The following is a 26,498-nucleotide window of genomic DNA, read 5'->3' on the forward strand; positions in this document are numbered from 1 at the left end:
CACTGGACTGGGAGGTACCCATGGAAAATCTGTCCACCCTAAGAATGAAGATAGGTAGGGCACACATTTTTTAAAAAGTCTTTTTTAAGAGGTTTGGAGAAGTAACTTAGAGATAAAATCATTTGTGATCCCTTCCAGGGATGATAAAAGATTGTGAACTGAAAATAGCTTAGAGATAGGGCTTTATTTTGGACTGTCTTAACAATGGAAGGAGTATCAAGAGGAGGATGAGAAACTATGACCTCCAGGGTCTTTATCATATGTGTACTTAGTCCCTGCCCTATACTTCACCTTCACTGTCCTTGGAGTCTTTATTGCTCCAGATACTGTAAACCAGGTTGAATTTTTCTGAAAGGTCTACAGCCTCAGAATTTTTTGAAGCAGGGTCAGAAGCCTGGGTAACAGCATAACCAGGTCCTCTCCCCAGGTCTCATTACAAGATGTCAGCCAGACTGCAATTTCATAGAAGTCTCAGGGGCATACATCTCTATAATTTGAGTAAATAGAATTATTTTATACGTCCCATTTTTAATTCTAAAAATGAAGTGATTTTTATCATCCTTATGTTATGGAATAGGAAATGGAGGCTTTCAACTTTAATTATTAATATGCCTCCAATCCCACAGAAATTGACACTGTAGAGACACTAATCCCAGAGAAATGTTTGAGGGATTTTTTTCTTTTTCTTTTTTTAAACTCCAAGAGCTGCAAAGGATTTGACCTTGCCAGCACCAAGGGTGAAAAGGATGAAGTTAGCAGGTCATTAAAAACAGTTCAATCTAGAAATAATTAGGGCTGGAACAGCTCACAGCAGCGGGAGGGGCAGCAAAGATCGACTGACTTAAGGGGCAGGTAATTTTACAGCGGCCCAGAGATCCAATTTCTAACTAAAGTTTTTTCCTTCCTAAAAGTGATCAGATTAGATCTAAACGGCGCTGCTAGCACCATCTTTCAGGCTGTTAAAGAAAATAAAAAAGCTTTTATTCTTATCTAAATCTTTTTGTTGCAATTGTCCAAATCTGCCTAGATTTTCAGCAGAAGAAAGGAAGAAGTCCAGGGTATTAATTTTCACAGTATTACAACACATTTTCGAGCGTCACGTCCCTTCCGGGCTGCGCTGCGAGTGCGCTCCGAGCCGGGGAGGCCATTCTAGGTTCACATAAACCCCCAGAGAGCGCGGAGAGAGACCGGCCGCCGCCCCCGGGTCTCCGAGACCCTGCAGGTTGCAAGAGCCGCGCCGGGTGCGCGTTTTTAAACAGCCCGAGGTCACGTGGCCACCGGCAAGCCCCGCTATTGGCTCTCGGGCTCTCACTCTTGCCTTTGGCGCCGAACCTTTCGCCCCTTGTGGACGCAACCATTGGCTCCGCGCTCGGAGGGAACACGGGCCAACCTCACGCACAAGGCTTTTCCGAACGAAGCTTCCGACTAATTTTCAGGAGAATTTCAGCTACAGACTCAACAATCAAATGAAATCCACTTAGGGACGCCGTGGAAGGCTCCTTTGGACAAAAAGAAAGAGAAGACCAGACCCCGACGCCCCCTACGCTCTGTAGGGGCCGAGAGAATGGTTCCGCCCAAGGCGCGGACTCCGCCTCCACGGGCGCCGCCATTTTGTTTGGCTGGAGCGGGGCGAGCGGCGCCTTGGGGGAGGGGTCTCGTAGGCGTCTCACTGGACCCCACGACCGCGCTGTCGCTTCTCCGGAGGAGTCCTCCCCGGCGAGGGGCGCGGAATCATGTACATAAAGCAGGTGAGGTCCGTGCGTCCCGCCCGCCCCGTCACGGGCCTCGGAGGGCCGCTCCGTGAGGCGGGGGTGTCGCGGGGCGACCGGGGCCTGTCGCCTCCCGCCTCCCGGCAGGGCGGACCCCGAGCTGAACGCGGGCTGCGGGGGAGGGGAGAGGCCCCGCCCCGCGACGCGGGGCCCTGAGAACTGGGGCGCCGGTCTGCAGCGCGGGCCGCCTCGCGGGGCGCTCCCCTGAGGAGGCGGGCGCTCCAGGAGGATTGGAGGGCGAGCGGGCCTTCCCGGGCGGGCGGGGGGCGGGGGGCGGGCTCGAGGGCGCCGAGCTGCCTGGGGGCCGCGGCGGGGGCGCGTGAAGCGGTGGTCTCCTCGCCTCAGCCCCGCGGCGCTGCTCGGCCGGGGGTGGGGGGGCGGCTCGGGTTGGGGTGTCAGCCTAGCCGCGGGTCTTTGTCCTCGAATTGCGGGAGACGCGAAGGGGACGCCCCCCCTCGCGGAAGGTGTAGCGCCACCTCGTCCACTTGTGTACTTCTGTCAAAATGTGGTCTTCCCGCGCTGCAGTCCACCGCGGAGACGAGCCCTTCACGCTCTTGGAGAAGTTTCTCTGTGGGATGTGTTGGACTCTTAAGCATCCCTTTCTTGGAACGTCTGCTTTTTTTTTTTTTTTTTTTTTTGTTTTTTGGCTAGTGAGTCTGAGGGAAACGCTTTGGATAAGAAAACTGGGGCTAGCCCAGCGCGCCTGCTTGACACAGTTTCCAGCAGTGCCAGTGGTTACTAGTAAACCGGCAGGTGTTTTTGTTTTTTGTTTTTTTGTAGGATTTTTAATCCCCACTTTCCAGAATGAGTTTCTCTTACATGAAATTGAAAGTTTTCTATCTTGCATTAGGGGAGAAGCCAGAAAGAGAGAAGTGCCGAGGAGAAACGTTAGTTTAGGAGTTACTTCTTTTAGTATATGTTCCCTGAAAAGTGCCTTTTTTTTTTTTTTTTTTTTTTTTTTTTTTAAAGTGCCTTTTTTTATTTATCAGGTTATCATCCAGGGTTTTCGGAGTTACAGAGATCAAACAATTGTAGATCCCTTCAGCTCAAAACATAATGTCATTGGTAAGTATCCATGGCTTACAACTTCAGATTTATAGGTGTAGAACCATTTAAATTCTGTCCTTAAAAAAATTCTGTCCTTTTTTTTTTTTTTTTTTTTAAATTCTGTCCTTTTAGGTTTAAGAAAAGAGGAATTGGCTTGGAGTATGACATGAGTAAATACATGTTTTTTGTATATGACATAACATGTCTATCAGCACTGATGGTTTGCTTATTTTATACATTAAAATATTTGCATAAGGGATCCCTGGGTGGCACAGCGGTTTGGAACCTGCCTTTGGCCCAGGGCGCGATCCTGGAGACCCGGGATCGAATCCCGCGTTGGGCTCCTGGTGCATGGAGCCTGCTTCTCCCTCTGCCTGTGTCTCTGCCTCTCTCTCTCTCTCTCTCTCTCTCTGTGGCTATCAAATAAATAAAAATTTAAAAAAATATAAAAATAAAATAAAAATAAAATATTTGCATAAGATAATCACTAGTTACTCATTCTTATTTGGGTAGCCTTGTAGGTTGTGTGAAAGTGTGCGTTAGAGCTTTGTTTATAGCAAATGACACTCAATTTAGCTTTTGAGGTTTTCTGTTCTTGATATATCATTTCCTAGTTAAAATTTAGGCCACTGTTGCCTTATTTCAAAGATACCCATTATTTATTCACAAATCAGATCTCAGATATTTTTTTTTTCTGTCATATTGTTAAGGTCCCACAATCCAGCTTGGTGGGAAGAGGATAAACTTTGGAGCATAACAGAATAGGTTTCAAATCCCAGTTCTGGCGCAGTCATTTTCATTCTTGACTCCCTGAGGGACTTTAGTTTTCTCATTTGTAAAGTGGAGCTAATGATACCCATCTTATAGGGCTATTGGGAAAATTAAATGAAGTATATGTAAGAGGGTAAAGGGCTAAAATGATTAGTGTTCTACAATACAGTATTTAGTCTAGACTCTAAGGATGAGGGCAGCCTGAGTGGCTCAGCAGTTTGGCACCGCCTTCAGCCTGAGGCATGATCTTGGAGACCTGTGATCCACTCCCATTTTGGGCTCCCTGCATGGAGCCTGCTTCTCCCTCTGCCGTGTCTCTGCCCCTCTCTCTGTCTCTCATGCATAAATGAATAAAATCTTAAAAAAAAAAAAGAGAGACTCTAAGGATGGTAGTGTCCATTTTTTGCTGATACAGCCAGCAAAAGTGTTTTCTGACGTTCTGCTGAAATTTTAAAGGCTAGATGAATAAACTTGTATACGTTGTCCTTCTTTTTTTTTTTTTTTTACGTTGTCCTTCTTGTGGGATATATATTGGTATATCAGACTGCTAGGCCTACCATTTTATATAGACTGGGTGACTTAAGTAACAGTATTTTCTGTTTTGGAAACTCAAGTCCCAAGATCAGGGTGCCAGCATAGTCACATTCTGGGAGTCAGCATCTTCATCATCTTGCTCACATGACCTCTTTGGTTCTCTTTACCTCTTCCTCTTTAGAACACTAATTCCATCATGAAGGCCCCACCCTCACACCTCATTGTCTCCCAAAGGCTCCTATCTAAATACCATCACATTTGGAATTAGGATTCCAGCATATGAATGGGAGTGGGGGGAGAGGGAGGTGACACAATTCAGTCTATAACATAAGTGAGGTTCATATACAGATCAGTAAAGGGAGAACATCATTTAGAAATAAATAAACTTAAAAATTGAGGGCAAGAATGTTAACTATACTTCAGTTAAGAAAAATTGAGGGCGGGATCCCTGGGTGGCGCAGCGGTTTGGCGCCTGCCTTTGGCCCAGGGCGTGATCCTGGAGACCTGGGATCGAATCCCACGTCGGGCTCCCTGCGTGGAGCCTGCTTCTCCCTCTGCCTCTCTCTGTGTGACTGTCATGAATAAATAAATAAAATCTTTAAAAAAAAAATTGAGGGCAAAAAAAAAAACCTACCCTCAGCACATGACTTTTAGCTTATAGTTGGGAATAAAGAAAACATTCCCCCCCCCCCCTTGTACCTATTGAATAGTTAATTTAATTGGTGTGCCATACGGATAGCTCGATCCAGTGTTTTACTATATTTTGATTACAAATGCCTTCTGATTTTATCAGAAAAATCTTTAGAAACGGAAAAATCAATGTTTTTTCTTTAACTTACAGGTTAAAAGTAGATGAATATCTTAATTATATCAATGGTATAATTTTATTATTAAGATACTCCTATAAAATCATTATTACCTATGAGTATATCTGTAGGATCTATCAAGTATTTTTATTTTAGCTATTAGATTGCTAATACTTACAGAGGAAATTGTCTAAGTGTTATTTCTTTGATTTTAACAAGTCTTTTACTGCTTAAACGTGTTTTTCTTTTTGTTTTGTTTTTTAATTAAAAATTTTTTTTATTTTTTATTTTATGAGACATAGAAGCAGAGACCCAGGCAGAGGAAGAAGCAGGCTCCATGCAGGGAGCCTCACGTGGGACTCGATCCCGGGACTCCAGGATCACACCAGGGCCGAAGGCAGGTGCTAAATGGCTGAGCCACCAAGGGATCCCCCTTAAACGTGTTTAAAAACCAATACCTTGGGCAGCCTGGGTGACTCAGCGATTTAGCGCCGCCTTCAGCCCAGGGCGTGATCCTGGAGTCCCTGGATCGAGTCCCACGTCAGGCTCCCTGTATGGAGCCTGCTTCTCCCTCTGCCTGTGTCTCTGCTGCTCTCTCTTGGTTTCTCATGAACAAATAAATAAAATCTTAAAACAAACAAACAAAAAAAACACAGTACCTTGAGGGATGCCTGGGTGGGTCTGCGGTTTAGTGCCTGCCTTTAGCCCAGGGCATGTTCCTGGAGTCCTGGGATGGAGTCCCACGTCAGGCTCCCTCTGCCTGTGTCTCTGCCTCTCTCTCTGTGTCTCTCATGAATAAATAAAATCTTTAAAAAACAAAACAAAACTTAAAAAAAAAAAAGGGATCTTGGTACACCTGGGTGGCTCAGTGGTTGAGCGTCTGCCTTCGGCTCAGGTCTTGATTGTGGGATTTGGGATTGAGTCCCTCCTGCCTGTGTCTCTGCCTCTTTCTTTGTCATGAATGAATGAATGACAGCCAGTACCTTGATAATATAAGAAAGACCTGAAGTAGTATAGACTGAGATTAACATGAAAAATATCCTGTGAAAGCATTACTACTTTGATTAATGATTTTGACCTTAAGAAAGATTGGAAGGCAGATCCCTCTTACGTTGATGTTTGATGTTTGAATCCCTTGAATAAATGTTTGAATGTATCAAGCATGTACCTTTTTAAAGTTACCTTTTCTGTAGCTTTTTAACAAAAGAAATACATATTAATTATAGAGTATTATAGAAGAGCTTAAAAGCTAAATGGGAAAAAGCTATAAACTGTAGTCCTCAGTCCAAGGCCCACTCAGCTATTAATAAGGCTTTAATAGGAATGCAGTCTTAGGGCACGAGAGAGGGGCAAAGCTGGTTACGGCTTTATAAAGAAGGCACAGCTGGTTTGTGGTCAAATTAGATAACTTCCAGATAGACTTTGTGAACCTACTGTGTGTGGGAAAGATCATATGGGAAAATAATGGAGAGGGTTTTGTCTTCTAGTTCTTGTCTCTGATTCGTCAAAGTTTACCCCCCATGCTTTTGGGTTGTGTTACTCTGGGAACTAATGCCCCTGAAGTAGTCAGGGAACTATAGCCTCCTTTGGGTTTTCGCAAATCTGATCTCAGTACGTACCCAGGGCAGGCTGAAACAACCTAAGGTAGTGGAATACTGAGCCTCTCCATTGACAGGCAGCCAAGACTTGGATTGGGGCAGGTGAATCTGGGGCATATATAAACTAGACCTATCTCAGTAGCCCTTCAGTCTTGGTGTACATCTTCATAAATCTTTTTAAATAAAAATGAGCCTGTAGTGTAATATGTCAGTAATCTATTTTTTTTCTATTTAAGTCTTGAATATCTTTTATTTTTTTTAATTTTTTTTTCATTTATTTATGATAGTCACACAGAGAGAGAGGCAGAGACACAGGCAGAGGGAGAAGCAGGCTCCATGCACCGGGAGCCTGACGTGGGATTCGATCCCGAGTCTCCAGGATTGCGCCCTGAGCCAAAGGCAGGCGCTAAACCGCTGCGCCACCTAGGGATCCCTTGAATATCTTTTAAGAATGAGTCCTGAATATTAAACATTCTAGTCTTCCACTCTGTGGGTAGGAGTAATTCTTAAAGGGAAGTTTAAAAATTTTAAGTTATTTGTGAGTAGGTTATGATTTGAACTGTATGTAATTCTTTTAATGATAAATTATCTTTTTAAACTTCTATTTAGAGAATTTCACGTTTACAGAAAAGTTGTATAAATAGGAACAGTACGGATAATATTCCTGCCTCCTTTACCCTAAATCTGCCTGTTAACATTTTCCTTCCTTTATCATTTGCACTCCCTCTCACACTTTTTTTTTTCTTAGAGTAAATTATGTAGGTCATGGTCCTTTACCTTTGACTTCAATGTATACTTTCTAAGAATAGGGATATTTTCTTACGTAAACACAGTACAGTTATCAACTTCAGTAAATTTGTCATTAATAAAATAATCTCTTCATTTTCCAGTAATACTGATTGACCCAAAAACGTTCTTTATATTTTTTCCTCCTCCAGTACAAGATCTACTTTAGGGTCAGGTATGGCATTCAGTTGTCATATCTCTTCAGTCTCCTTTAATCTGGATCATATCCACAGCCTTTCTCTGTTTTTTATAACATTGTTTTTAAAAACTACTACATAAGGGCACCTGGGTGGCTCAGTGATTGAGCATCTGCCTTTGGTTCAGATTGTGATCCTGGGATCAAGTCTCGCATCTGGCTCTCTCTATGTCTCTGCCTCTCTGTGTCTCTCATGAATAAATAAAAATAAAACCTTTTTTAAAAAAAAACTACATAAATGATGTGTTCTGAGGATTTTACATCTGTAGGTAAAGACATTCTGCTTCTTTTTAAGTTGTGTTACTTTTGATCACCCAGTCTAGGTAGTTATCTAGTTTTTCTACTGTATAGTGTTTTTTCCCTTGCAACTAATAAATAGTATAAGAATGAGAAACACTTGCAAATATTGTGCTCCTTATCAAAATTTCTCCCTAGATTTAGCATTCATTGATAATAATTGCCTTTATTCTGATGGTTACAAAATGATTTTCCATTTCTAGCACTCCTTTCACATTTACTGTGTGGTGGTCTGTGAGCAGTTCTCCTTTCTTAGCTATTTATTTGTCATTTTATTATCAGCATTGAATCATGGATGATTTCCCTCCAGTACAAATTTATAATTCATCTAATTATTTTGATGCTGAAATGGTCCTAGATTAAGCCAGTGGAAATCTTTTTTAAGCTGGCTTCTCTGTCATGTCTTTTTTTAAAAGCAGTTCATTACTTTCTTGCATAACAGAAATGATTTTTTAAGACTTTATTTTGCATTAAAGGTGGTAACTGTAAGGGCTAATTTGTTTAGGGTATTTTGGTCAAGATGAGAGAGATTGGGATAGTTTGACTCAATGAGAATTTTACTGAACAGCAAAATTCAAATGAATTCATTAAATCTGAAACATTTGGTATCTTTAAGTATAGAATTTTTGTTTTTGTTTTTGTTTTGTTTTGTTTTTTAGAATTGTTTAATTCTGAATTCAGGTAGTTAAAAAAATGCCTTATACTTTTTTGTAGTTTTATGATTCTGAGATTATACATGATCTATAGGGCTGGTCATAAGTACTTAAATATGCATATAGTTTGAGAATTTGAAATTATTTAAGTATTAAAAAATTTCAGCAACATGTGAATCTTTAGAATGTTAAAAATACTCCATTATAGGGCACCCCGGGTGGCTCAGTGGTTTAGCGCCACCTTCAGCCCAGGGCCTGATCCTGGAGACCCAGGATTGAGTCCCACGTCAGGCTCCCTGCATGGAGCCTGCTTCTCCCTCTGCCTGTGTCTCTGCCTCTCTCTCTCTCTCTCTCTGTGTTTCTCATGAATAAATAAATACAATATTAAAAAAAATCCTCCATTATATGTAATTAAAATAGAATTACATGTCTATGTAAGTTGTGAAAACCTGGTAACGTATTTGGTTATTCCTTTTAATTTTAAACTATTAGAAAGAGCAAAAGAGTCAATGAAATAAATTTAAGGGAAAAAAACATTTGATGTCTATACAAAACTTGTACTCATTTGTTGATTAAAGCTGTTTTTATTTATTGATTTCTTTTGTTCACTCTTTTGTTTTTAATTTCGTATATTAAGATGTTAAGTTAGAAAATGGAATATAAACTTCTTAATACTTTAAAACTTTAGTAAAATTTTAATTTTACTGGTTTATATGCAATGTAACATGTATTTTTTGACATTTTATAGTGGGCAGAAATGGATCTGGAAAGAGTAACTTTTTTTATGGTAGGTATTGTTTTTTAAATTCTAAATATGTTAAGACCTGGGCATCTTCAGGTAGTTTATTTTAAAAATTGGTTTTCTGAGGGTCGTCTTGGTGGCCCAGTTAGTTAAGCATCCAGTTCTTGATCTTAGCTCAGGTCTTGATCTCAGGGTCATCAGTTCAAGCTCCTCATTGGGCTCCATGCTGAGTGTGGTACTTGGAAAAATTGATTTTCTGAGGTTATGTCTGCATGAAACTCCAGAAATGCTTCATATAGGGTAGTAGCTTAGTGTATAGGGTGAATATAATGATCTGAGTTCTACTCTATAACCACTGATTAATTAGCTGAGAGACTGGGCAATACAATCTAAGGTATTCTGCACTTTAAAAACAGGTGTTACTCTTTGCACTTTAAAAACAGGTGTTAGGGCAGCCCCCGTGGCGCAGCAGTTTAGCGCCACCTGCAGCCTGGGGTGTGATCCTGGAGACCGAGATCGAGTCCCATGTCGGGTTCCCTGCATGGAGCCTTCTTCTCCCTCTGCCTGTGTCTCTGCCTCTCTTTCTCTCTCTCTGTCTCTATGAATAAATACATAAAATTAAAAAAAAAAAAAGGTGTTAGAGGGCAGCCTGGGTGGCTCAGTGGTTTAGTGCCGCCTTCAGCCCAGGGCGTGATCCTGGAGACCCGGGATCAGATCCTGCATTGGGCTCCCTACATGGAGCCTGCTTCTCCCTCTGCCTGTGTCTCTGCTTCTATCTGTTTCTCAGGAATAAATAAATAATTAAAAAAAATCAAACCGGTGTTAGACCTGCCTACTTTGATGGGTTGTGAGAGTCCTGAAATAATACCAATGGAAGTACTTTTTAAACTTGAGTTCAGTATTTAAATGTTGCAAAGCCCATATATAAAAGTGTAAATACAATAGAATAGTTAATATTGATTTAGAAAATGTTACATTTTTCTGTTTCATTTATTTATTTACTAAGTAAGGAAGCTTTATACCCATTATAGGGCTTGAACTCATTTTCCAGAATGAAGAGTCACGTGCTCTATTGACTGAGCCAGTCAAGTTTCATCTTCTAAAAAAATGTTCTCTAAATCATTCTTACGAATGATGGGGTATAAAAAATTACAGACTCAACAAGGATTGTTAATTTGATGATAGTTAAATAGCTTTGAAAATTCTAAAGATAAAATACATTTAAGTGGGGCACCTGGGTGGCTCAGTTGGTTAATCATCCAACTCTTGGTTTCAGCTCAGGTCATGGGATCAAACCCTGTGTCAGCCTCTACATTCAGTGGGGAGTCCACTTGAGACTCTTGTCTGCCCTTCCCCACCCACGCTCTCTCTGTTTCTCTCTCTCTCAAATCTTTAAAAAACTGAATTTAAGTATCATAGTGCCTCTGTTAGCAAATCTTTCAGAGAGAGGGAAAAAAAAAACATTTTAACAGTTTTGGACTATAGAAGAAGTAAGTTGAAAAATTTGAACCTCTTAGTTGAGTAGTCCTTGAGGAAAAGTGGGGAGCTTAAGAACAAAGGTTCTATCCTTTCTGTGCTCACAAATCAATAGCCCTTCAGTTGTTGTAATTTAGTGATGGTAAGAGAGTGGGATTGGAGTAGAAGTATTTTGTAATCTCTAGGGGAGTGAACGCAATTTGAATGTATCCTCCCGAGGTGGTTATAAAAGATAACCAGTCCACCTCCACCCTCAGTATACACATTCATAAATGCACACTCAACTCTTAGAATGTCAAAGGTCTCCTGGGTGGACTGGAAATAGGACAGCTGAGTAGAGTTTCATTTCTAGGGCAGGGTGGTCCAGTTAGGTACTCTGTATAGAGGCAGGAATGGCTTCTTCATACAGAAGATAAGGGCAGTGCAAACAGTGTAGTAGAAGGTGGGAATCTGAAATATTTCCCTGTATTTCCCACTTAGTTCTATTTCTTTTGACAAAAAAAGTATATGGTTAAGGATATTGTAGGAATATATCCTGTTTTGTTAATAAATATTTTGACGAAAAAGAAAGAAAAAATATTTTGATGTATATTATTTATATCTGGTGGGTTAAAAACAAAGTTTTAAAACCACTCAGTGTATACTTTGATTAAGAGACTCTGGTTTGCTTCTCTCTTTTTGTTATCTCAGTGTTCCCTTTTTCTTTAAGTGTTTCAGTGGGAACTCCTTAGTATTTTATCATTTCTAAGCTAATTAGTCTGAAGTACAGGCAAATTTTCTGCATATATAGAAGAGATAATCTGCTTTATCTGCCTTGTTCATTACATGATAGAAGTTATGGGGAGTTATAAATAAGGCATTCTTTTAGACTGTACTAATAGTTATGTTTTTGTATTTGTAGCAATTCAGTTTGTTCTTAGTGATGAGTTCAGTCATCTTCGTCCAGAACAGCGATTGGCTTTGTTGCATGTGAGTGAAATTGCTTTGAGATGTTATTGATAGTATGTATTTTTTAAACTATGTTATCAATTCTGGTAAATAAAATCATTTGTTCAAGCTTTCAGATCCTTTGTAAATATGATACAGTGTCTCTTAAGGGTATGTATTCTTTGGAATTTGCTATATTAGTGCATGATAAAGGTCTAATTTTTTTATAATAGTAAGGAAATTTTCTATAGATGGTTATGTCTTCCCTATACTTTATTAGGGAGTATGGTCTGGTAATGCTCAGAAGCAGGTTTGCTGAGGAGAAAAAAGAGTTTGAGATTGGGAATTAAGAACTTTGAGACTTAGAACCAGAATTGGGAACATTAGAGAAACGACCATTGCAAACTAAGCAACATACTTGTTTTATTTTGGGCCATATTTTTAAGTTAAATGGTAAGAGGATTTTCCAATATGGAAGATAAGCATAATTATAGTAAAGAAAATTGTTAGAATTTTTCATTGGATAATTATGAATAAGAACTAAAATTTCAGGATTAAAAAATTACAAAAGGCTATACTAATGATAAAATTTCTTTTTGGTTTTAATATGGCTTATAATTAGTTATAAGAGCAGAAAGTGAAATTCCTTAATATACCTCAACAGAGTCTCTCACAGGAAGGTGTTTGTTTTTTAACCATTATCTTTTATTTTCCCTCTTAAATTTGAATTTTTAGCCTAGTAACCAGAGTTGGTTACCTTGTAGATAGATATATATTTAGGTTTCTAAGATTGATATTGAAAGAGTAACCTCATGATCCTGGAGTCCCAATATTAAGTCCTGCATCAGGCTCCCTGCATGGAGCCTGCTTCTCCCTTGCTTATGTCTCTGCCTCTCTCTCTCTCTCTCTCTCTCTCTCTCTCTGTCTTCCATGAATAAATGAATAAAATCTTTAAAAAGGGGGCAGCCCCGATGGCGTGATCCTGGAGATCCTGGATCGAGTCCCACGTCAGGCTCTGCATGGAGCCTGCTTCTCCCTCTGCTTGTGTCTCTGCCTCTCTCTCTCTCTCTGTGTCTCTATGAATAAATAAATAAAATCTTTTAAAAAAATCTTTAAAAAATTTTTAATAAAATCTGGAAATTATCTGGACTTGGTATCGAAGTGCCTGGGTCATAAATTGATCTATATGTGACACATGTTAAATGTGTGTCTCTTCATGGCAGATTTAAAATTATGTAGTGTATTGCAAATTAAGTGTTTAAGAAAGCTGAGTTCTAGTAATTATATACTTTATTAGGGTTCCTTTCCAGCATTGAGTCTGTAAGAGAAAAACCTCAAAGTGTTGTAGATACTAGCAAATAAGTAGAATTACATGGGCATGTATGTTCTAATAAAGTGGTCTTCAGAACAAGACCTAAATATATCTGACTTTGATATCTCTTGCATAGTTCTCATGTTTTTAGTTAGAATCTAACCATTTGGTTGAAAAGTGGTGTTATCCTAATCCAGTATCTTTGCTCTTTTGACAAGAAGGATAAATACCCGTCTGTTAGAAATTTTTCTCTATTGAATTAGGCTTGTTATCATGCACTAAACTTTAAAAAGTATTTAGAGAAGAAAAAGATAAAGGTTGTGAAAATATCACATAAATGACAAATTTGTTTGCATGTTTTAGGAGGGTACTGGTCCTCGTGTCATTTCTGCTTTTGTGGAGATTATTTTTGATAATTCGGACAACCGGTTGCCCGTGAGTAATGGCTTTTTCCCCCAGTAATAATGTTGAGAATTTTATTGATGCAACTAATTTTCTTACAAGCTTTGAAACATTTATAACTGTACTTAAACTCTTATAGTTTATGCTAAAATAGCTATACAATTTACATACTAATTTTGTCTTAAAATTATAATGAACATTCTAGTAAACTGATGGGAGTGTGTAAGCTATTGTGAGAAAATGTCTGTCATAGAATTGATATTCATAGCATATCTTTACTGAGAAATAAGTTTCAAAATAATTACTAGGGACTCTAGAATGACCTTATTAAAGAGTTTTCCATTTTTACTGTGAGATTAACTTTAGGCTTTTACATTTTTTCTTAGATCGATAAAGAAGAAGTTTCACTTAGAAGAGTTATTGGTGCCAAAAAGGATCAGTATTTCTTAGACAAGAAAATGGTCACGTAAGCATTTTTTTTTTTTACGTTTTAATGTCTTTCACAGGAGTAAAAGTATTTTATTTGCCGCGTTATATGGGTTATATGCCTCATGTTCAACAAACCAGTATTTAGAGCATTAACTTAAGATTCAGGATTATCTGAGGCTTGATAGAATAGATGGTTTATTTAATGACTATACTCCCTCATGCCCCTTAACTCAAGAGTCTGCCTTTATGTTTTTGCTTATTGTTGGGTTATTTATCTGAATTTTTTTTTCAATGTTTATTGATAGGAAAAATGATGTGATGAATCTCCTGGAAAGTGCTGGTTTTTCTCGAAGCAATCCTTACTATATTGTAAAACAAGGAAAGGTAAAAAAATTGTATGTCCTTGTTTTATAGAATTTGTTCTCTTGAGTGTATTCACTTGAATGATGAACTTGGCATAGTTTTAGGGATTAAATTGAATGAAAAATGGACCTTACTGTCTTGTTTTCATTGATTTATTACCTTTTATGTGACTGCAAAGTACATCTATTGTGTAGTAGGGTAGAATCATTTCAGCAGTTGGATCTTGTTTTCTTTGCCTATATCTCTTAATAAGTTGTACTGTACTGGAAGGCATTTTTGATTTGTGAAAGTCAAAATGATCATTTTTAAGAATATTATAGAGGAGCACCTGGGTAGATCCAGTTGGCTAAGCATCTGACTCTTGATGTTAGGTCAGGTCTTGATCTCAGGATTGTGAATACAAGCTCTGCATGCTGGGCATGGAGCCTGCTTTAAAAAATATATACTATAGAAATTCTTTAAAAATAACACTAAAAAAATTACTTCCTAAAATTAATAACTCTGTTACTTAACATATCACAGAACTGAAATGGTAAAAAGCTTACATTTCCAGAAATCTACCATAATGCCACATATTATTTTTTCTTGTAGAGTTATATTTATTATAGTTTTTAGTAATATACTTTCTACTGTCTCCTCACATACTTTAAACTGTAGCTGATTTCTTTTTTAAAAACATACCCTGCAGTGTTCTCATAGTTTGTTGTAGTAGTTTTTTGGACTAAAGGAAAGTTCTTTTTATTTTTATTTTATTTTTTAAGATTTTATTTATTCATGAGAGAGAGGCAGAGGCAGAGACACAGGCAGAGGGAGAAGCAGGCTCCTCAGAAGGAGCCCGATGTGGGACTCGATCCCCTGACCCGGGATCACACCCTCAGCCAAAGGTGGATGCTCAACTGCTGAACCAGAGCCACCCAGGTGTCCCAGGAAAGTTCTTTTTAAATAACCACTTATTTCATATTGAAGGATTTTTAGATATGTGTTGGAAAGGTAGCATTTAGGACAAGTGATTAGGATGAGTGTGGTGTTTCACATTTGGGAAATGCAGAACAAGTTTTTGAAAAGACCATCTTTATAAGCAAGGAATTTCTATAAAAGGCTGATTGTGAAAGATCATTTATCTGAGTCTTCTCTTTTTTAAGATTTTATTTATTTATTCATGAGAGACACAGAGAGAGAGAGAGAGAGGCAGAGACACGGGCAGAGGGAGAAGCAGGCTCCATGCAGGGAGCCTGATGTGGGACTCGATCCCGGGTCTCCAGGATCAGGCCCTGGGCTGAAGGCGGCGCTAAACCGCTGAGCCTCCGGGGCTGCCCCAAGAAAGGGAATCTTAAGCCAACTCGACACTGAGTGGGGAGATAGATGCAGGGTTTGATTTCACAACCCTGAGATCATGACCTGAGCTAAAACCAAGGGTTGGATGCTCAACCAACTGAGCTACCGAGATGTCCCTGTTAAATTTTTGATAATACCATTATAGTTTTTTAATGTAGCACAATAGCTTCCCTCTTGTAAAAATACTTTGTTCTTTTAGAGTGGAGTTCATCTTTTATACCTTATCATGTTGACTTAGAAAAAATATGGTAATGGAATGTTCTTCATTTTTAATTTAGAGTTTTATTCATAAATTCGACTTATGAATGGATCAATTCTATTTGGATTTTCATTTGATAAATTTCATTTAATAAAGGATATAGATATGTGGGTATATGCACTGTACAAATTAAATTCTTGAAGTGGTACTTAAAACTCAGCATGTGGATACTCTTTAAAGGTAGTGTTCTAAAAAAAATAAATAAAGGTAGCATTCTTAAAGAACAGTGTGTAGCTATGTCATAATTATTTTTCTAAAAATTTTAGATCAACCAGATGGCCACAGCACCGGATTCTCAGAGACTAAAACTATTAAGAGAAGTAGCTGGTACTAGAGTATATGATGAACGAAAAGAAGAAAGTATATCTCTAATGAAAGAAACAGGTAAAGAAATGTGATTCTGCCCTTTATTATAAATTATTTTGTTGTGTTATTATATTGAAAGGAATTCTATTCTCAGGAGTATACAGTTTGATAATTTGCTTTTGCACTGAATGGAGAGATAATTAGTTTGTTACACTTTAAGGTTTGAGATTTCCAGTAATTTCTCTCTTTAAATAAAGAATTGCTGTTAGATAGTAATGCCTTTGTAGGTCAACTATTTTGTGCCTTTACCATCCTCATTGTTAGTAAGGTAACAGATTTGGATGCAATCCTCAAGAAAAATTGCTGGGAGTATCAGTTGGCATTAGGTTTTAAGTTGTTTAGGAGCAAGTTCAACACTTTGAACTTAGAATTTTCCTTTAGTACATGTATTATAAAAACCCTACTTTGTTGTTCAAGTGCTGTGTTCTGTCACATTTTAGAGTCAGTCCTGAGTTCAAAAATCTGACTAATAATAATTAACTGATACTGTGACTTTAGACTTGATCTTTCTGATCTAAAACCTCTCCATATGTAAAATTCTTTTTCATAGTTCATGGTGGTGAGTAGAGGAGCAAAGTAGCTTCATGATTGGAATATAGGGGGTGTTCTGTATATGGCAGTTACAGATAATGCTGTTACTATAAAAGTTGAAAATCGATGACATTAATGATGTTAGTAGGGTTTTTGGAGGTTTTTTTTAAATGATGTGGGAAGGCACAGTTGCCTTTAAAGGACGTTTAAACTGAGGCCCTTAAACAAATGTAGCATAAGAGCTAGTAAGTACTGATTCGAAAAGATACATATGGACCATATGTTCCTTGTAGCATTACTTAACAGTAGCCAAGAGGTAGAAGCAACTTAAGTTTCCATCAACAGATGAATGGATAAAGAAGATATGGTATATGTATACAGTGGAATATTACTCACTTTTTAAAAAATGAGATATTGCCGTTTGTGACAACCTGGATGAATCTAGAGGGGTATTGTGCTGAGTAAAATAAATCAGAGAACGGCAAATACAGGATTCCACTTACATTTGGAATCTTAAACCAAGCAAACAAACAAAACAGAAACGGACTCATAAATACAGAGAACAAACTGGTGGTTGCCAGGGTGGTGGTGGTGCAGGGGGAAGATGGGTGAAATAGATGAAAGGGGAGAAGAGGGGAAAAACTTAGAGTTATAAAATTAAAAAGTGTCACCATGTGTAACTTTATTCTCTGATGCTTTTCATAATAAAGCATCGTGTCATTTTAGTATCTTAGATTTGGTTGTCACATACTATCATATTAAGCTATAGTTCTTAAGATTAATTTTAACTCCTAGCATATTTGAAGAAAATTATTTACATAAAAGTTTTATTCAACTTCTTCGCCCCTCTCTCATTTCTTTTTAAGAGGGTAAACGGGAAAAAATCAATGAGTTGTTAAAATACATTGAAGAGAGATTACATACCTTAGAGGAAGAAAAGGAAGAACTAGCTCAGTATCAGAAGTGGGATAAAATGAGACGAGCCTTGGAATATACCATTTACAACCAGGAACTTAACGAGACTCGTGCTAAACTTGATGAGGTAAAAGAACTTTGTCACTTAAATTCAGAGAGATTTTAGTTTGTTTTATATGTTAAGCTCATTTTATATTTCTATTTTTCAATGATTTTTAAATAGAAACTTAAAGAATTTTAAACCTCTTAGTGAAATCATTGGTCAGTAAAATTGTTCGTTCAGTTTCGTTCAGTTTATTCCAAGGAAAATCCTTAGACCTGTATGGTCCTTGCTATAGTTGTGTCTGAAATATAATCAGGTGGTGGTGCAGTGCAAACCAAGATGAGGGAAGCCACCTTTAAAAGCTTCATGAAAAAAAAAAAAAGGGAAAAAAAAATAAAAGCTTCATGAAGGGGTGCCTGGCTGGCTCAGTCAGTGGAATATGGGACTCTTGGTACTAGGGTCATGAGTTTAAGCCCCATGTTGGGGGTGGAGTTTACTTTATAAAAAAAAAAAAGCTTCGGGGATCCCTGGGTGGTGCAGCGATTTAGCGCCTGCCTTTGGCCCAGGGCGTGATCCTGGAGACCCGGGATCGAATCCCACGTCAGGCTCCCGGTGCATGGAGCCTGCTTCTCCCTCTGCCTGTGTCTCTGCCTCTCCTTCTGCCTGTGTCTCTGCCTCTCTCTCTCTCTCTCTGTGTGACTATCATAAATAAATAAAAATTAAAAAAAAAAAAGCTTCATGAATTTTTTTTGGGCTTTTTAGTATGTATTTTTGTTGTTTCTCCCTCTGCCTATGCCTCTCTGTGTCTCTCGTGAATAAATAAAATCTTAAAAAAAAAGTATTTTGTAATTAGTATTGCTGATTTTTTTTTTTTTTTTTTGTATTGCCAACCTTTTGTCCAAAAATTTGTTAATTTGTTTTAGGTAATATTTAAAACTATAGGAGCTTTCCATTTAAAACTACTAAAAAAAAAATAATAAATAAAAGCCTCTTCAAGTGAATGATTTTATTTTAGCAGATATTTTAAAATTCTGCTACGTTATGACATATTAAATACAAAGTGAGTTAGAACTTACAGCTTTTTGTCCCCCTCAGCTTTCTGCTAAGCGAGAGACTAGTGGAGAAAAATCCAGACAATTAAGAGATGCCCAGCAGGATGCAAGAGATAAGATGGAGGTAAGATTATAAACGAGGCTTATGTTGACTTACATTTTTTGACCACAGTAAATCCTTTTGTACCAGAATTAGGGAGTGGAAACTTCAAACAGGTGTTACTGGGATTGAGTATTAGAAAGACAGAATAGTACTGAACTTGTAAATGAAGGGAAAAAAGGACAGAACTAATAGAAACTCTGCTGTTCCACTTCTAATTGTTTGATTCATTTGTTTGATACTTGACTAGGATATTGAGCGCCAAGTTAGAGAATTGAAAACAAAAATTTCAGCTATGAAAGAAGAAAAGGAGCAGCTCAGCGCTGAAAGGCAAGAACAAATTAAGCAGAGGACTAAGTTGGAGCTTAAAGCCAAAGATTTACAAGATGAACTGGCAGGCAATAGTGAACAAAGGGTAAGTTAAAATGCTAAAAATGAAAGACTTATAAATGTTCAAGCTGAATAGGAATTGCAAAAGACCATGCCTTCTGTCATGGGGGTACATGATTTTAAATTTTTGAAAAAGATCTGGCACATTAAAATAATTTCTACTCATGTAGCAGCTCAGTACTGTGTCCTGTTTCTTTCATTTAAAAGTTAGTTTTGTGTTGCAGGATCAGTTTTCTCATCAATTTTTTTTCATGAGAAAATATTTTATGCTAGACTTAAGCAGAAATTTTTAAGATTGCATTTTTACTTACCCTGCTTTATTTACAGAAACGCTTATTAAAAGAGAGGCAGAAGCTACTTGAAAAAATAGAAGAGAAGCAGAAAGAACTGGCAGAAACAGAACCTAAATTCAACAGTGTGAAAGAAAAAGAAGAGCGAGGAATTGCTAGGTCTGGGATTTCTTTTACCATTTCTAACTTTCTATGTAGTTTTTCTGTGAAAGCTAAATAGTTATGAATTAAGACACAGAGCAAAAGTTAAATCCAGTTTCAAAGTAATAGTCTATGTTAAACAGCTACTGTGGGCCAAGCATTACTGTATATACATCATATACATTTTTTTCACTCAGAAGTCCTAAGAGATTCACATCCTCAGTGTAAGTTCAACAAACTCAAGGCTCTGGTACGTTAAATAACTTGCCTAGATGTTGGGCTTTTGAAAACATGGATTTGTTGTTCTTTTTTTTTTTTTATTAAACCAACATAACATCTTGCTCTGTTTCACCCTTTTTCCTTTTTTCATTGTTGTTTTAACATCTGGACATTTTAGTGTCTGTAAATTGAACATGACAACTTTGCTGATTTCATGGTTTAGTGCATTATGTTTTTATGCTACCAGTATCTGTTTTAGTAAATTATTTCCTTTGCCCATTTTTTTCTGATACTTTTCCTATTGTTTGATTAGGGTTGTTTGTAATCTATATTTATTCTAGTATTCTATATATTGTAAATGTTTTGTCTTTCTCTTGCCCTTTTTTTTTTTTTTTTTTTTTTAAGACTTTATTTATTCATGAGAGAGACAGAGAGAGAGAGGCAGAGACACAGAGGGAGAAGTCCAATGCGGGACTCAGTCCCGGGTCTCCAGGATCACCCCCTGGGTCAAAGGCAGCGCTAAACCGCTGTGCCACCTGGGCTGCCCTTTCTCTTGCCTTTTAACCTTGGTAGTATCATTTATTGTAAGGAGTTAGAAATGTCTATATAGTTAAATGCATTTTGAAAATTCCTGAGAGTAGTAGGATATTAGAACTGTCTCTAGCTTTACTAACCCAGACCTGGAGTAGAAATAAAGACATTATGTGCCTGAAATCCTTAGGATATGGGCTATTTTACATGACTTTAAATGTGACTTTTCAAAATAAAATTTATAGGGACGCCTGGGTGGCTCAGCGGTTGAGCCTTTGGCTCAGGGCATGATCCCAGAGTCCCAGGATCGAGTCTTGCATTGGGCTCCCTGCATGGAGCCTGCTTCACCCTCTGCCTGTGTCTCTGCCTCTCTTTCTCTCTCTGTCTCTTGTGAATAAATAAAATATTTTTTAAAAATAAAATGAAATTTATATTATTTAGTACTAGTCCAAGGAGCTGTATTAGATACCAGTTGCTTTTGTTTTTTTAATGGAATTTTAAAAATGACTATTGTTTCTGTGTGCTCTTGACATATCAATTGCAGTTTAAATTTATTTTCTCATCTCTTTTTTAATCATTCTTTTCTTCTGTCTTGTATAGATTGGCCCAAGCTACCCAGGAAAGAACAGATCTTTATGCAAAGCAGGGTCGAGGAAGCCAGTTTACATCAAAAGAAGAAAGAGATAAGTGGATTAAAAAGGAACTGAAGTCTTTAGATCAGGCTATTAATGACAAGAAAAGACAGATTGCGGCTATCCACAAGGATTTGGAGGACACTGAGGCAAATAAAGAGAAAAACCTGGAGCAGTATAATGTAAGAGCTTTTATAGCTACTTTGTGAAAACCTTTCAGAAGACATAAACATGTACATGTTACCTATTTCATTAAGTTTTACTTTGTTGAACAGTTACATTGCTACTCTTAATTTACAGAAAACAGGTACTTAGAAAAGATTAGCCCAATTTAATATCTATATGGTAGTTTTTTTTCCAGCTCTATAAGAGTTCGTATACATTGAGTATATCTTAAAATATATTTTTATAAATTGGTGGAATGTTCCTGAAGTACCTTTAATTTTAACATGATAAATCTAAAATATAACTTCAGAGTAACTTAAATTTTTTTTCCATTTTTACAATCTTTCACAGTTCTCTGTCAATAACTTATACAGAATATATTTTTTGTTAAGGCAGTGGTGATTTTATAAGATTTTCTAAATGAATTAAACATTAGCTACTATGCATGTTTGGTAGCATTTTCTAAAAAATGGAAGTAGAAGATAAAATCCCATCTAGAATAAGAAAGATCTCACATTATTTAAAATGAGAAAGAGGGAAAATGGTAAGTGTTATGTGTGGCTGTATATAGGTGATTGAAGGCCTATAGAAATGATGAGAAAGGGAGTGTGTAGGACAAGTGTAGGGTGAGGATGTTCTATATGTATCTACACAGAGGAACCCTGTTAACTTATGAGATCTGCACCAGTTGGTTATTGGTTTATCAAAAAGCCACTAAATGCATAAAATCTTGACATAGGTAAGATGTATATTAAAATTTTATGTATAATAGTAAATATTATTTATATACATGTAAACATAACATCTTATTTTGCTTATAAAGATAAAGGTATGCTCATGGACTGGGCTTTTCATTTTTTAAGAGCAGTGTTGGGTTCACAGCAAAATTGGGAGGAAGATACAGAAGTTTCCTATATATCTTGTACCCCCACAAATGCATAGCTTCCCCCCATTATCAGTACCCCCCCACCAGAATTCATACCAGTCTTTTCATGTAGAGCCCAAGATGTTTCTTTTGAGTATGAGTAGTTTCCAGGGGACTTTTTTGTTACGAGCCACGCATGTAAGTATAGTTCTCCTTAGAGCTGAATGAAACTTCCAAGATTCAATCTAGGGTCATATATTATATTTAGTTGTCATATTTCTGTTATCTTTTGTAATCTGGATCAGTTCCCTAGTCTAACTTTGTGATTTGACATTTTGAATTACTGTATTTTGTTAATAAAGTACATATTACATATTAATACGTGTTTTTATGTATTATGTTATTTCTCTCGAGTCTTTTAGAGTTGATTTCCCTATTAAATTCAGTTTTTAGTGAGTCACCTTTGTGCAAAACTAAATCAAGTTTTTAGAGAAACCGCTCTTTGCTTTGTCTTCATAGTCTGTTTAATATTTAACACAATCAGAGCATAAACAAAAAACAAAAACAGTGGTGAGCAAACACAATTTGCTCTGTAATCATAAATAACTGGTAGAAGAGTGACCAGGAGTAATAGACAATAGTCTTCTAGCTTCAAGAGTCCAGTGTGCTTTGGTCAGGATGTTTTATGGAGGGAATGGAAAACACAGGTTGATCCAGATAGTTTAGTTACTTGGAAATTGATTCATATAGTTTCAGCTGTGATGGCTGCATGTCCTTTCCTGAAATAAAGAAAATGTGTTTGTCTTGAATTCATGGAGACAACCTCAACAAATACTCTTTGAAACAGCCAAGTGATGAACCAAGATTTTTCAATAGAGTTTTTATTCATTCTTTCTTAGGCTTGAACTTCATTATATTTTGCAGTATTTCAGCTACACCTTCCACTGGTGAAGTCTTTTATTCTGGATAGAGAGGATTTTATGGTGCTGATTGCATTATGTAGAGTAGGTTTTTGCTTAGTGTAATCCTCAATCTCTTATGTTCTGTTTTATGTGTGTAGTGTGAAAAGTGTGACTACAGTATTTTGAGCATTTGTGAATGTATTTTTTCTCCTAGAATTCTAGTAAGGTTTAGATCATTAATGAGCAAATTAATTTTATTTTAGCAATATTTTGTAGAGTAATTGATTTTATGGTTGGTTTTTCTTGATGTGCTCTTTGCCTACAGGCATTTTTTAAAAGTTAGAATTGGATTTTTTTAACAATTTCATTAAGGTACAATTGACACACAGTACATGCCTGTATTTAAAATGCATCATTTGATAAGTTTTGACATATGAATACCTCTGTGAAATCATCACTACAGTTAACATAACAAACCATTCATCACCCTAAAACATTTCCAATTCCTCCTTCCCTGGCTGTCCCCTAGCAACTACTAATTTTGCTGTCACTATGGATTAGTTTGCATGAAATTGGATTTTAAGTTTAAATTATTTTTATCTCCATAGAAACTGGATCAAGACCTTAATGAAGTCAAAGCTCGAGTAGAAGAACTGGACAGAAAATACTACGAAGTAAAAAATAAGAAAGATGAATTACAAAGTGAAAGAAAGTTAGTATAGACTAAAATATGCCATAATTTTTTTGAGTAGCACTGATTACTGGCTGTTAAATGGTCTTTAAGTTATAAATGAGGGACTCCTGGGTGGCTCAGTAGGTAAGCGTCTGCCTGTCAGCTCAGGGCATGATCCTGGAGTCCTAGGATCGAGTCCCACATCAGGCTCCCTGCATGGAGCCTGCTTCTCCCTCTGCCTATGTCTCTGCCTCTCTCTGTCTCTCATAAATAAATAAATAAATAAAATCTTAAAAAAAGTTATAAATGAACTAGGGGTGCCTGACTGGCTCAGTTGGTAGAGCATGTGTGACTCAATCTTAGGGGCTTTGAATTTGAGACCCACTTTGAATATAGAGAGTAACTACTTAAAAATCTTGAGGTGCCCGCATGGCTCTGTTAAGCGTCGGCCTTTGGTTCAGGTCCTGGGATTGAGCCCTGAATCAGGTTCCCTGCTCGGCAGGGAGTCTACTTCTCCCTCTCCCTGCTTGTGCATGCTCTCGCTCCCTCACTTGGTCTCTCAAATAAATCATTGAAAAAAATCCTTAAAATTATAAATGAACTGTTCAAGTTTAATTTTTTTCAGTATTTTATCCCAAATTCTATACTATTGGTGCATCTTAATGCTTTTAAATTAAAGACAGTCTAATTTTTATTGATTAGTTACTTGTGGAGAGAGGAGAATGCAGAACAACAAGCACTTGCTGCTAAAAGAGAAGATCTTGAAAAGAAACAGCAACTTCTTAGAGCAGCAACAGGAAAGGTGGGCAGGTTCTTTTCATTACTTCAGTTTACATTGAGACAATTATTACACAAGAAATTGTTTCCAAGCTGTAAGTCCTTGGTTCCAGGTGACAAGAGCAAATCACCTGTCCTGTAAATTTGAAATGACGTATTAATGAAAGCACTTCTGATTTTTAGATGGAGTCAATTTTTAATGCTATTGTCAGAAGAGAACCAATAAAAATAGAGTTTCATGTAGTTGGCATTTTTGAAGGGGGTGATGTGTTTGTTGTTGGGGAAGGTGTTTAATCTCTGAAATATTTTTTTAATGTATAGAGTAATGGGTTTGTTTCTTGCCAGCAGAAAGGGCCATTTGGAAATACCATTTTAATATTTTTCACCCCTCAAAATTTAACAGGCTATTTTAAATGGAATAGACAGCATAAACAAAGTACTGGACCACTTCCGTAGGAAAGGAATAAACCAGCATGTTCAAAACGGCTATCACGGCATCGTGATGAATAACTTCGAATGTGAGCCTGCTTTCTACACGTGCGTGGAGGTTACTGCTGGTAACAGGTGAAGTTTTTTTATTTTTTTGAATTTTTAAAGGAAAGGAATGAGCAGTTTTTTGGAGTTTTAATACAGTATATCTTTCATTACCTTCTTTTATACAACTTGCCTTTTTAATTTCATAAAGATACACATGTCATATCAAGTATTTCTAATTGTAGAAGCAAGAACTATCCCTTTTGGGGCTTCCTTTTCCTCCCTCCATTGGAATTTTCTAAGTAGTTTCCCTCCTACCCTATCCCAGTACAAATTGGGTTGCATAGAAAAAAAAGTGAATTATTTGCCTAAATATTCATAGCACTTTTTTTTCTTTCTTTTTTTTTTTTTCATATAGCACTTTAAAGTCAAGCAATAAAGATGTGTCTTGTTTTGTTTACATGCAGGTTATTTTATCATATTGTTGATTCAGATGAAGTCAGCACAAAGATTTTGATGGAGTTTAATAAAATGAATCTTCCTGGAGAGGTCACTTTTCTGCCTCTTAACAAGTTAGATGTCAGGGATACTGCCTATCCTGAAACCAATGTGAGTCAGTGTGTGTGAATATCTGTCTTTCAACAAGTTAATTTTTCGTGGTTAGCACATGCTAGTGCACAGGCACTGTGTATTAGGATTCACTGGTCTGTGAGATAAACTTGCTTTCTTCCTTTACAGCATAGTCGATACTGGGTAGGGATGGAAAAGAAGACAGGTCACAGACAAGACATGAAATCGTTGCAAATGTGTAAAGTGTTAAAATCCAAAAGTATGGGATACTTTGGGAGATTATTCCAGGGTCTCAAAATTAAGGAGTAGAAATCCCTGAGAATTTGTGAATATTTTTAAGTTTTCTGAATATACTTTTTAAATGGCTTATAAATTAAAATGTCTAGCATGATAGACCCTGAAAACATAATGTTTTTGTTATTTGCTGGTATATATTTAAATAGATTAAAATGGTCCTCAGACACTATTCTTGAGAAAACTAATTTCTTTGAGGTGTTTGATTTCAGAATGTTGATAGTAACTATTTTACTATCCTCCATGGTTAAAGCTGGAAATCTATAATGATAACTTAAGTGGAACATTGAGAATCTTTTTTTTTTTTAAGATTTTATTTATTTACTAAAGAGAATATGAGAGGGAGGAGGGATAGAGGGAAGAGGAGAAACAAATTCATGGCTTGAGCAGGGAGCTGGAGGTAGGCTTGATCACAGGACTCTAGGATCATGACCTGAGTGGAAGATAGATGCTTAACCAACTGAGCCACCCAAGTGCCCCCGGAACAGTGAGAATCTTAAGTTACTTCAAGTCTAGCCTTTTCTTTTAAATCTATAAATTTTTGGGACACCTGGGTTGCTCAGTGGTTGAGCATCTGCCTTCGGCTCAGGGCATGATCCCAGAGTCCCAGGATCGAGTCCCGCATCAGGCACCCTGCATGGAGCCTGCTTCTCCCTCTGCCTATGTCTCTCTCTCTCTCTCTCTCTCTCTCTTTCTCTCTCTCGAAAAAAATAAATGAAATCTTAAAAAAAAAAAAAACTATAAATTATCTTTGAAGTTTGGGGGAAGAAAAATTTAGTTACAAATGTGATACTGTGAAAAAGCAAGACTTAAGAATGCATGTAGTATGGCTCCCTTTAAACACAAACAGGTGTTAGGGTGCTGGG

At 37.4% G+C, this 26,498-nt stretch overlaps 1 protein-coding gene across 2 annotated transcripts in view; it reads left to right on the forward strand.

Moving 5' to 3' along the window:
• The first annotated feature begins 1,588 nt into the window (after window positions 1–1,588).
• Window positions 1,589–26,498, forward strand: part of SMC3 (structural maintenance of chromosomes 3) — a 39,099-nt gene continuing 14,189 nt past the window's right edge. The window contains exons 1-17 of one of the 2 annotated variants that reach the window (XM_025467174.3): window positions 1,589–1,748; window positions 2,759–2,834; window positions 9,206–9,244; window positions 11,577–11,644; window positions 13,278–13,349; window positions 13,703–13,782; window positions 14,051–14,129; window positions 15,969–16,086; window positions 17,466–17,641; window positions 18,653–18,733; window positions 18,960–19,124; window positions 19,427–19,548; window positions 20,881–21,094; window positions 23,453–23,556; window positions 24,220–24,319; window positions 24,698–24,858; window positions 25,236–25,377. In XM_025467174.3, coding sequence (XP_025322959.1) covers window positions 1,734–1,748; window positions 2,759–2,834; window positions 9,206–9,244; window positions 11,577–11,644; window positions 13,278–13,349; window positions 13,703–13,782; window positions 14,051–14,129; window positions 15,969–16,086; window positions 17,466–17,641; window positions 18,653–18,733; window positions 18,960–19,124; window positions 19,427–19,548; window positions 20,881–21,094; window positions 23,453–23,556; window positions 24,220–24,319; window positions 24,698–24,858; window positions 25,236–25,377 — 1,812 coding nt within the window. In that variant the 5' untranslated portion in view covers window positions 1,589–1,733. The remainder of the gene's footprint in view (window positions 1,749–2,758; window positions 2,835–9,205; window positions 9,245–11,576; window positions 11,645–13,277; window positions 13,350–13,702; window positions 13,783–14,050; window positions 14,130–15,968; window positions 16,087–17,465; window positions 17,642–18,652; window positions 18,734–18,959; window positions 19,125–19,426; window positions 19,549–20,880; window positions 21,095–23,452; window positions 23,557–24,219; window positions 24,320–24,697; window positions 24,859–25,235; window positions 25,378–26,498) is intronic. The other variant, XM_049103093.1, reaches the window with a different exon arrangement.

Source organism: Canis lupus, chromosome 28, assembly GCF_003254725.2.
Source record: "Canis lupus dingo isolate Sandy chromosome 28, ASM325472v2, whole genome shotgun sequence".
NCBI classification, from domain to species: Eukaryota; Metazoa; Chordata; class Mammalia; order Carnivora; family Canidae; genus Canis; species Canis lupus.